General features: G+C 34.8%; 1 protein-coding gene across 5 annotated transcripts in view; it reads right to left on the bottom strand.

Moving 5' to 3' along the window:
- The window catches only part of LOC106874788 (uncharacterized), a 105,164-nt gene extending 93,752 nt beyond the window's left edge, over positions 1 to 11,412 (bottom strand). For 4 of the 5 annotated variants that reach the window (XM_089338187.1, XM_052975154.2, XM_089338186.1 and 1 more), the window contains exons 1-4: positions 9,962 to 10,097; positions 4,256 to 4,381; positions 1,494 to 1,605; positions 703 to 842 (exon numbers count right to left, since the gene is read on the bottom strand). In XM_089338187.1, the coding sequence (XP_089194313.1) occupies positions 703 to 842; positions 1,494 to 1,605; positions 4,256 to 4,322 (319 nt within the window). In that variant the 5' untranslated portion in view covers positions 4,323 to 4,381; positions 9,962 to 10,097. Of the gene's footprint in view, positions 1 to 702; positions 843 to 1,493; positions 1,606 to 4,255; positions 4,382 to 9,961; positions 10,098 to 11,283 lie in introns of those variants that run through there. The other variant, XM_014922644.3, reaches the window with a different exon arrangement.
- Positions 11,413 to 12,512: the final 1,100 nt, after the last annotated feature.

A 12,512-nucleotide genomic window follows, 5' to 3' on the forward strand; every position in this document is an offset into this window, starting at 1 on the left:
GCCAGCATGGAAAATACATTAAATGATTTTATATATATATATATATATATATATATATATATATATATATAAAAAATATATTTTTAAATCAACAGACTACGCTGATGATCCTGCAGATATTTACTTATGTAAATTTTAACAGGTGAAACCATGGTACGTAGGTTAACCGGTTTTTTTAGTATTTTTTCATTTGTCTTGCCCTTTTACAGTCTGTTGTGTCGCTAATTTTTTACTGAGAACATATTTTTTCGTGGTTACATAATTCAGCATCTATTTCTAGCATATAGGAGTCCACTTTTGCTGGTCATTCCTCTTATTTTTGTATGTAATATAATTTTAATCTTCGGATTTTTTTTAATATGCTAGACCACTGGTTTTAATTGTTTAATATCAATTTCTACCCTTATTAATAAATTTTATATATATATATATATATATATATATATATATATATATATAGAGAGAGAGAGAGAGAGAGAGAGAGAGAGAGAGAGAGAAGAGAGAGAGAGACACACACACACATAACAGTATAACAGAACAGAATAAAAGATCTAGAAGTATTCCTTTGTTTCCAGCAGCTGCAGTAGGGTGCCCTCAAAATCTTAGGTACATACCAACTGGTCCACTTGCACTCTTCCCCTGATCTGATATTGCTGCATGTGTGACAATGAAGTTGTTGCGTAACAAAAATTTTATGGTTACCTGGAATATTGTTATTTATGATATTTTTTTCCCTTTCTCCTTCAGCCATTTTTTTATAATAATCATCGCAAGGGTGGTCCCAGGTGCTGGTTCCATTCATCAGGTTGAAGTAGTAGATGTGGCCACTTGTTAAATCCTCACTGAAATTTATTTTAAAACAAATCAACAAACAAATAAATAAAGCAGTCAATCACCTAATCACTTAATGTGTATCAACCATTATCATTGAATAATCTAGCATCAGAACTTAACATTTTCTCCTTTGTCACAATTAGCATCGTCATCATGATAAGGAGAAGGATGATGACAGTAATAATAAAGATAATAATGATGAGGATAGTGGTAACGATTAAGACAATGTTAATGATAACAAAACAACAGTTGATGAGGATATTAATCAACATCACCATATTTATTACCTTCAACACTGATATAATTATCTTACGTAACACATCAAGTGAGGAGTCTGGTGATAGTGGTATGATGATGATGTGGATGATGATGATAATGATAACAATGATGATGATGACAGCGACAACAACAACACGATGATGATGATGATGATGTGTTAGTGCTTAGATTCACATCAGACTCTAACCAAACAAGGTAATAGCTGAGAATGGTAATCATAACCGTGATTATTATAAGCTGATGATAATGAAAATGAGGAGATGGACAATGATCACAATGATGCTGATGATGACTATTAAAATACAGGTGATAGTAGTGAAATTTAATGAAAGTAAAATTTTTTTTAAATATATCAGAATCAAGAGCACCACATCACTTACCAAACTCTCCAATCATCAGGTAAATGAGCAAGAATTCCTTCCTGTGCAATCCACATGAGATGGGGTTCTGTTTCTGGATCAATATCAATGGTACGAGCATATTCTAGGATCTCTGAAATAAAACAAACATCAGTTATGACACCGTTTAGCAGAAGATTTTAAAAAAAATATTACTGATATCTGATAGCAAACTGAATATTGATATCAGGATTGATGGCAATCTTACATCACATCACGTCACTCACTGATGAACTTTCAAGGCAGAAACAACCCCAACATAATTTGAACTGAGAAATCATCATCATTTAAGATCCATTTTCCATGCTGGCATGGGTTGGATAGTTTGATCAGACCTGGTAAGGCCAGGGGCCACACAAGTCACCATTGTCTGTTCTGGCATGGTTTCTATGGCTTGATACTCTTCCTGACACCAACCACTCCACAGGACAAACTAGGTGCTTTTTATGTGGCACCAGCACCGGTATCAATTCTGCTGTGGTGGACGGACGGATCTTCTTGAGTACAGCAATGTGCCGGATATCTCAGTCCATAACTAAATAAAGTGGTTTGTCCATCATTCCACTGATTCTTTCATTCACAGCTCTCCTTTCCACACTCATTATCATATTTTGTCTTAACAGAAGTCAGTGAAGGAGAAGGCGCAGACCTCACTCTCAGATTGATGCCCAACTTGAAGATCTAAAGGCCAATTTTTGCAGTAAAAGACAATGGTGAGTAGTGAATGATTGCAACCAGATGCAAAATTGACCTCAGCAGGATTTGAATTCAGCAAAAATGAGGTCCAGTCAAACCTTCTCCCACATCTTCTAATACCGATTCTTTCATCAATCTTCTAACTACAGTGTTACCCAGGTGCTGTCAATATCATTGTCCTCCAACACTAAGGTAGAGAGCTTGCAGGGTCGTTAGCACACCAGACAAAATGCTTAGTGGAATTTCATCAAGCTTTATGTTCCAAGTTCAAATTTGCCTTTCATCCTTTTGGGGTTGATGTAATCAACTTGACCCCTCTCTCAAAATTACTGGTCTTGTGCCAAAATTTGAAACCATTTGGTGATACATAAAAGGCACTTGTGCCAGTGACAAGTAGAAGGCACCAGTGCCAGTGACACATAAAAGTCACCAACTACACTTTATGAAGTGGTTGGCATTAGGAAGGGCATCCAGCTGTAGAACCTAAGCCAAAACAGACAAGAGCCTGGTGCAGCTCTCCAGCTTACCAATCCCAGTGAAACCATCTAACCTGTGTCAGCATGGAAAACGGATGCTAAGTGACAATGATGATGTTGATGATATCCTCCAACACTTCACATTGCATCTCTATTACTGTCCCTTATCACCTCCTCCTCTTCTATGACCCACTCCTATTTCCTTCTTCCCCCCCACAAACCAATATTCAATTTATCCATCAATTTCCATCCTTAGTCATCTGTCACAGTCTTTCCATACTCTTGTAAGCTAACCTGTCCACCAACTTTTTTTGTTCCTCTATTCCTTTTCTCTTTCATAATCACCTTCTACCTTGAGGGTATGCCCTCACCACCTCTCTCTCGCTCTTGCTCTCACACATGCTCTTTCCAGCTGGGAGAGTCATGTACTCTCCTCTTCAGCAAGACATCTCTTCTTTCCCTCTATCATACTTTCACTTCCCTCAATAATACCCTATTCAGTCAAGGGTGTCTTGTCATGCAAACACTTGGTACTAATGAAGAAAGTGCCTTGCGCACTCTAATACATTCATTGGCATTAGAAAGAGCATCCAGTTGTAGAAACCATGCAAAGCAGTCATTGAAGTTTGGGGCAGTCCGCTGACTCATTAGTACCTGTTTAACTGTCCAACCTATACAATACGGAAAATAGACATCATCAATGATGACGATGAACACAAAGGGTCATAACTACTGTATTTTGACGTCTTATAAGGGGCACATATAAAAAATATCCCATAGAATCATCGTGTCTTATCAATACAAGGCCAGGGTTTAAGTTACTGGCAAGTAGTAGCACAAGAAAGAGTCTCTGAAAATTGAGGTGAACATTATAAGCTACTAGATATGGTAAATACCACAAGGAATCTTAGCCATCAGTCTACTTATTTCTCCAATTCACTATTAACAAATCATCATATAAATATATATAAACCATCATCATCATCAATTAATGTATATATATGGCTTCACTCTGTGTATTTTAACTTCATTACTATGGCAACAGTCCAGATACTTATAGACATATACATACATACATATATATATATATATATATATATATATATATATATATATATATATATATATAATACACATCTGAATGTGAAGTAAGAAGCTTGCTTCCAAACCACATGTGGCTCTATCTTCATTCCCACTGTCTGGAACCTTGGTCAAGTGTCTTCTACTATAGCCTCAGGCATACCAAAGCCTTGTGAGTGGATTTGGTAGATGGAAGCTGATAGAAGCCTCTTGTTTGTGTGTGTGTGTGTGTGTGTGTATTTGTGTGCATATCTGTTAGTCTTCCATCAACTCCTGACAACGAATGTTGGTGTATTTATGTCCCCATAACTTAGTTGTTTGGTAAAAGGACAGAATAAGTACCAGGCTTAAAAAATAAGAAATACTGGAGTTGATTCATTCAACTAAAAATTCTTCAAGGCCATGCCCCAACAAGGCCACAGTCTGACTAAAACAAATAGAAAATACATATATATATATATATATATACACATAATTGTTCAAAGTACTTACCATCTTCAGTTGGTTGGTAATTTTCATCAAATGTTTCTTCGAGGATAATCTGGTTTTGAGTGGACATTTTGATGCAAATTTACAAAAAAAAAAAAAAAATCCAGCAATGTCTGTTATAAAAAATACCTAAAATAAAAGAGTGATAAAAAGAAATTACAACTATTACTTTTGCCATGGGTGTTGTTATTGTTGTGGTGGTTGTGGTAGCTACTGGTGAAAGAAAATGTATTTCTAAGATTGTAAAGATTCTAAAATGCATTTCTAACAACGAACAATTAACAGAAGCTTTATTCAATGCACATAGTGTTTTCTATGTTGCACTTTTGACAAAAACAGCAACAATTACACACAGGAAGAGACACACTACTGAGATCTATTACCATTTAATTGGCATACCAATTGTGGTTGGCCCATCACAACTAGAAAATAGTCACACTATATTCATGACAACAAATTCTGTGCCTTCTATCTGCCAACAGTTGATGATGGAATGAGAATGGAAACATCATGTAGCAATCTCATGATTCTGGGGTTACCACCAAAGACCACTATTATACAGGGTTCAATAAGAAGGTTCTAGAAAGCTGAATTATGTGAGGGCTTGACACTGATTGGTCAGTGATACTACTGTGACTTAGTTGTGATGTCTGCTTAGCTATTTAGTGATTTGGTTTCAAATCCACTACAAGTAGCCTCCTCCTAGTTCTGCATGAAATGTAAGAGAATGGAACAATAAAAAAAAAAGAAAGTCATATAAAAAGAGAAAGAAAGACTAACAGATGTACAAAAAGAAAAAGAAGAAAAATATACATTAAATACTGAAAAATTATGGAATTTTATTTTAATTTACTTTTGTTTCCCATCGCTTTCTGACTCCTGTCTAGCACTTCCTCCCCATCAATGACAATTTAAACATTACTTTTATATCATACACACATACACAAATGACACAGTTCACCACTAGCCACTGTTGAAGCCCCTATATTGTTACTTAACTTGCTAGAAATAGCAGCAAAATCTAACACAAGCCACACCCTGCCATCTTAACCCTTTAGCATTTAAACTGACCACATCAGATTCAGATATCCTACCTATGTTATGTTCAAACTGGCCAGATCCAGCCTTTCACACCTACCCTACTATGTCATTTTAATAAATTAAAAAATGAATAATCACATCATTAAAATTTCAAAGCTACAAGATAATGCATGATCAATTCAAAACAATGTGAATAAATAAGTATGAAATTTGATAGAGAAATCTGAATGCTAAAGGGTTAAAAAAAGGATATGTACAAGAATGAAGTCTAAATATACCAAAAAGATAATCACAAATGGAAAGCCTTGGCTCATAAGTCTGCCAGATCAGGGCTGACCTGGGTCTAAACAACAATAACAGCACAATCTTCCAATTCCTTAACCCTTTAGCATCTAAACTGGCCATATATGGCCCAAATATTCTACCTGTTTTATATTCAACTGGCCATATCTGACCCAAATTTTCTACCTGTTTTATATTCAACTGGCCAGATGCAATCTCTCATACCTAACCAACAATGTCATTCTAAAAATAAACAATCACATCATTGAAGTCTCAACGCTACAAAATAATACATGATTAATTAAAAGAGTAATCTGAATGCTAAAGGGTTAAACTTATATTTTTGCTGTTGTACATCAATTTCCTTAAGCTAACAACGGGTAGGACGCTTTTTATCATACTGCTAGAGTAGTTAAAACAGCTAAATAGCTATTTGTGATATAATTAAACAACAGAGCCTTTACTTGGTCACTTAATCTACTAGAGTTTAGTTCTTTTAAATCACCTTAATAAAAATGAAAAGGCACATTGAGCTGGTCCTAGCTATATGAAGAGAGATAACTGTCACAGATAGAATGTCTCTGATTAATAGGTCTACCTGAATCAGAGATAACCTCTTTTGAAGAAAAACAACACTGGAGGGATATGCTTATGAGAATCAAACTGAGGTAAACAGAGCTATGTGACTTATTCAGGAATACAACACATTTGCTATAGTAAGATTTGAACTGGTGGTAGTGTGGATACTGTTCTGTACCTTAATCTCACATGCAGTGCAGCTCTAATTTATATGCTGCTTCTAAACTTAAAGTTCAGTCCATGATATGCAAGGTGTTTGAGCAACATTTGACAGTTTACATAAAGGGCAAAAAAAAAAAAAGAAAAACAATATGCCATCCAAAAATAAAAGTATTTTTAAAAGATCAAGAATATCAACAAGATTATGGCTGGAAGATGACTTTTAACTCAAAGTAGCTTCCCTCAAATTCCACCATAGCCTCAAGACAGCTCCAGAACCTGGCACATGAGAGCCCCCACTGTGTCCTGAGAAGATATTTGAACACTTCCTTCATCTTGGCCCCTAGCTTTACCTTGATGATGCAGGCTGAGTGGTTGATGTCTTTCTCAACTACTTCCAACATATTGTAATCCATGGGATTACAATTGAGGGAATTAAGAGGTCAGAAATTGGGGCTGGAGAAGTCATAGCAATTCTCTGACAACCACTTTTGACTTTTTTCAGAGGATGGCAAGGAGCCAAATCCTGCTACCACACATATGGCCTCCCAGCTGGAACCCTCTCCAGCCAGGATTTGACCACAGTCTCTAGCAGCTTTACATAGCTGTCTGAATTGAGCCTAAGGCCCTATTCAAAGACGTGGAGGTAGCAAGACATCACCCTCACTGGAGACACACCCAAAGACCCTCACAATTTAGGGAAACTTGGTTTTTATGATGTCTGTGTCACATCTTACAGCCTTTACAATGTTCATGAATTGTCATGATACAGGTAACTCTTTTCCAAACTCAAATGGCTTCCAGTTCTGCATGTCAGCAAACCTTTTCTCAACTACAACTTTAATCTTTATGCTCTTCAATGCCACTGACTATTCACCAATACATGAAACTGTTCCTGGAGAAACGAAACATAAAAAAATTGTCAAATCTAGCCTGAATATCCTGTGTATATATGACCCACTCTCAGCTTATTGGCAACCTAATCAAACGAGACCATCATCACATCCACAGCTGCTGCTGCAACTGCTTTATTCACACATGTACATAAAATACTCATGTGAAACTGAGAGTGCTAGCTGAATTATTATGACAGAACAGAAGAAAGGTATTGTAGAAGTATCAGTCCATTTTTACAGTTTATATTCAAATCTCACTAGAGCCAACAGTGCTCATCAGCGAAACCCAGCCTTTCATGGGTTTATTAATATTAAAATAGATGCTGTGATTCTTTTTTTTTTTTAAGGTGGCGAGGTGGCAGAATTGTTAGCACACTGGGCAAAATGCTTAGTGGTATTCTGTCCATATTTACATTCTGAGTTCAAATTCTGTCGAGGTTGACTTTGCCTTTCATCCTTTCAGGGTCAATAAAATAATTGCCAGTTGAGTACTAGGGTTGCTGTAATCAATTTATGCCCACCTCAAAAATTGCTGGCCTTGTGCCAAAATCTGAAACTAATATTAAAATAAATACTATCATATTTATATTTTGGATAAACAGTTTTACAAAATGATGATAGTTTGTCCAGGAATGTGAATCCACTCAGAACTGTTGTGTTCAAGACATCCAGAAGATGGTTCAAGTTGAACTTAATAAAAATGCACAAAATAATATACAAATTTAGAATCTAAAATAAAGTTTGATTGACATTTTTGTTTTTTATTCTGGGAAAACATGCTTTTTCTCAAAATACTGTACTAATTTAAGCATTGTAAAGGAATTATTTTTTTCTAGTTAGAAACTTTTGTCTACTATCTATTATACAATATTTGGGAGTACAGAACAGTTGTAACTTTCTATCTACAGACTAAAAGTGTCCAATTAAAAAAAAAATGCCGTGTAACCTTTGACCTCCTTCAAAAATATTCTTCTGTGCAATATTTCACAATACTTTGGGGACAAAAGTGCAAAATTGCAGCCCACAACTTTGAACATTGCCCAGGCCTTGTGAATTAAGCATTCCTGCCATTACCATCCTGTCTTTTTAGGGTTAATTAGGACTGCATCATTCAGTATCTTTTACTTTCTCAAGTTGTGATTCGAAGGAGTTTTAGCTTCTTCTTCTAGCTGGTAGAACGACCCCTTTAATTTTCATTTTACTCATAGCCATTCAATCTTTAAAAAATCCTATTATATTTTTATAATTAAATATTGTTAGGAACTGTATAAAGAAAAGTGTTTAAATATTTTGTCTATTATAGATGTATAACCAATTGATAAAATTTTAACAACAAAATCTCATATGGACCCTAGTTGAGAACCACTGACATAGAGGTTCCTTTGATTTAAATCAATCAGTATCATACACTAAGGTCAATTTCATCCTTACCCTTTCCTGAGAAAACTGGGATGGTACTCCATGAAAAAAAATTTAATACAAACTGAAGAGTGAACGAACATCACTGAAGTAAAGCTGTCGGGCAGCTAAGCCTGCAACCAATAATCGATTCCCGAATATACATCCATTTCTTGTTTACTTGCATCACAAATATCATTTCATCCATCTCTCCCTAATCTGTATATAGCTATATAGTGAACCCACGATCCACTAGAAATCCTCTCCCGCTCCAACTAAACGACTCAACTGTTCACAAAACGCATGCTGTAAACAAATTAAACCAATATAGAACGAGTAACTGAAGGAACTACAATGTAGTCGTTCAAATTGCTGAAAATAGCAGCGAAATCGCCTCTAAAACACACTACCGTCTTTAAAAAATGATACATTGAATGACGCCGGTATCTGTAAAAAAATGATTTTAGTAGGAAGAACAACGAGCTGGTGAGGGACCTTCTACGTGGTCACTCAGTCTGCTAGAAATAACACTAAACCTCCCTCAAACTATATCCTATTCTCTTAGAATACTTCATGCTGGACAACGTTGCCCTGTTCCCTGTACATAGTTACGGTTGGAATGCCTTTGATAACGAGTCTGTTTGATCAAGGATACTTGGGGCTAAACAACAACAAAATGCATTATGTAAGCATAAACATATAAGCTGTTAATTAAAAAATCAGAAGAAAACAAAGGGGCAAACTTAAGTGGCTGTAGTAATGATAAACTACCGATTTATACCGTATAGACGTCAAGAAATTTATTGTAGGTCGTAATTTCACTGTCAACAGGTATTCATTATCTATTCACCTGTTGGTAGCCTAACAACTGTCGTGTTGATTAGTCAATCGGCTTTGCTGAGAATCAATAACGTTTGACAAACTGATTAAGTAATGAGGGAATCTGCAGAGGAAAGAACCAAATAGGTGCTTTAAAAAATACTGGTTTACTGGTGCTTTATCAATGTTTTGTTTCAGTGACATACTGTATCTATGGATTTTATCCAACACTACGTAATAGACAGATGTAAACACAACTGAAAAATATAAATACACCCCCACCACCATAATTATATAATAACTGGTGTATTTTTCTTAACAGAAACATATCAATGTTTTTGTTTAATACTCATACACGATACATACATACATACATAATATATATGCATTAAGGTAAACAAACAAAAAGACTGAAAGAAAAAAAATACTAGGAAAGCAAGAGAGTGAGATAGAAAGAACAAGACGAGAGAAGTACGACTGTGTGGCTATTGTATTAGTTAAAGTTAGTATATCAAATCAAAAGTAGTTGCCTTACCTTGAAATACTTGTTTTTAACTGCCCGTTTTCCAAGGTTTTTGGACGCCAACAAGTATTCCGCAACTCAGCTACAGGTGAATTGAATGAAATGAACGTTAATAGCAAAAAGTGGAATGGCCGAGCTGAAAAGCGAAATGCTTTTCTTTTTATTTTATAGTTCATGTTTTAATATGAATGCATATACGTGTACGTACATGCCCGTACCCAATCACATACACACACATGTCTGATATATATATATATATATATATATATATATATATATATATATATATATATATATATATATATATATATATATATATATATATATATATATATATATATATGTATATATATATATATATATATATATATATATATATATATATATATATATATATATATACATACATACATACATACATACATACATACATACATACATACATACATACATACATACATACATATATATATATATATATATATATATATATATATATATATATATATGTATATGTATATGTATATGTATATGTATATGTATATATATATATATATATATATATATATATATATATATATATATATATATATATATATATATACATATACATATACATATACATATATATATATATATATATATATATATATATATATATATATGTATGTATGTATGTATGTATGTATGTATGTATGTATGTATGTATGTATGTATGTATGTATATATATATATATATATATATATATATATATATATATATATATATATATACATATACATATATATATATATATATATATATATATATATATATACATACATACATACATACATACATACATACATACATACATATATATATATATATATATATATATATATATATATATATATATATATATATATATATATATATATATATATATATATATATGCTCTCCTCAGTATGTTTGGGAACTTCAACGTAGTCACTCAATCTGTTAGAAATAGCGACTAAATTTCCCTCAAATCATATCTGTTTTAAAAAAGAAATAACATATCTTAAACATCATGGTTGAAAATAAAAATGGTTATGGATGGGAGGTTTTCATCACAGGCCTGCATATTCAGAGTTCACCAAGTGCTAAACAACAACATCAACAATATTATACAGTAGATATTCTGACTTAGCTCTCTTAGATTAGGGACAACTACTTTGATGTAGGCCAGGACGAATATATCATAGACTTGGAACCAAAAGAGCTTTTGGAGAAATTTGACACTATGGATCTTACATCCAACTCAGACACAAAGGAATGCATAAGGAACTGTTAAAGTGGCTTCAAATCTACCTTGAGGGGGAAATCATCAAAATCACCCAATCTGAGTTAACACCCATCACTCCATCATCCCATAAGACTCAATAAGGTGGGCCATTTTTGTTCTTAATCTTCAAAGATGAATTGGTCAACGCTTGTGAAAATGAGCGGTACCGCTACATTGACGACACCACACTGACTGCAGTGACAGGTATCCGTCGGTGTCAGAGAGCTATGCGACAACTACTAAGTTGACAGGAGAAAGCAATGCGACAATAGTAAAGTTAGCAGGAGAAATGAATGCGACACTAGGTAGCTGAATCAGAGGCCTTGTCAGTGCCAAAGCCTAGGCAGACGATAGGAAAATATCATTCGATACATCAAAAGGCAAAATAATAGGTCTATCAAGGGAAACAATTCCACCAAACTTTGCATTGCACTTTGGGAATTGCAGGTAGTCTATGAGAAATGCAGCTCGAGATTCTGTGCAGAACCATTGGAAGAAGGCTAGTGTAGACAAATCAATATGTAATACAGCCGCACAGAAACTTGGGGTGATAGGGGAAAAAACACTAAAAGCAACTTGGAGTAGAAAGAAAGAACTACCATTTACAAAAGTCTAAATCCGAAGTAATCTGGGTTATTATGTTAGATGAATGTCTCATATAGCATGATCAATCAACTATTTATTATACATAAAAAAAAATAATAAAAAGGATAATCGTAGTTAATGGAACTGATGTTGCGAAAAAAAATCATTATCAACAGTCTACAACATAGGAGACTGGTTGCTGCGGCAATAGTTCACGACAAAATGCAGTCAAGCCACGGCCCACCATTGCAGTATAACAGATACCGTTTTATGGCTGCACTCGCTTCTCAGTACCCGATGTCAAGACCCAGATTCGGCACAGGGGCTTTCGACATTCGATTATCATATGAGCTGTCTCTGTCGACGAGATGCAAGCTTCGAAAGGTCAAATGCACAAACTCAGTTGATATTGCCCTTACTATTGGAAATGCAATGAACCAATGACTCTTCCATTGAAAAGCTGTAGCCAACAATCAGGTCATAATGGAGACATGCGCCATTGCAGCACGTCGCTGCATCCATCATTTGTCGATATTTGCTCGAGGTGTCCCGGACAACCCTCCGAGCAGTGTCCCAATCAGTCCCCATCTCTGCCAGATACTTCCTCATCCGCTTTGACCATGTGGTATGTGGCTGACCAACACGAGCTGTCACCTCAGCCATATCCACG

This window comes from Octopus bimaculoides, chromosome 20 (genome assembly GCF_046866305.1).
Source record: "Octopus bimaculoides isolate indiv1 chromosome 20, ASM4686630v1, whole genome shotgun sequence".
NCBI lineage: Eukaryota > Metazoa > Mollusca > Cephalopoda > Octopoda > Octopodidae > Octopus > Octopus bimaculoides.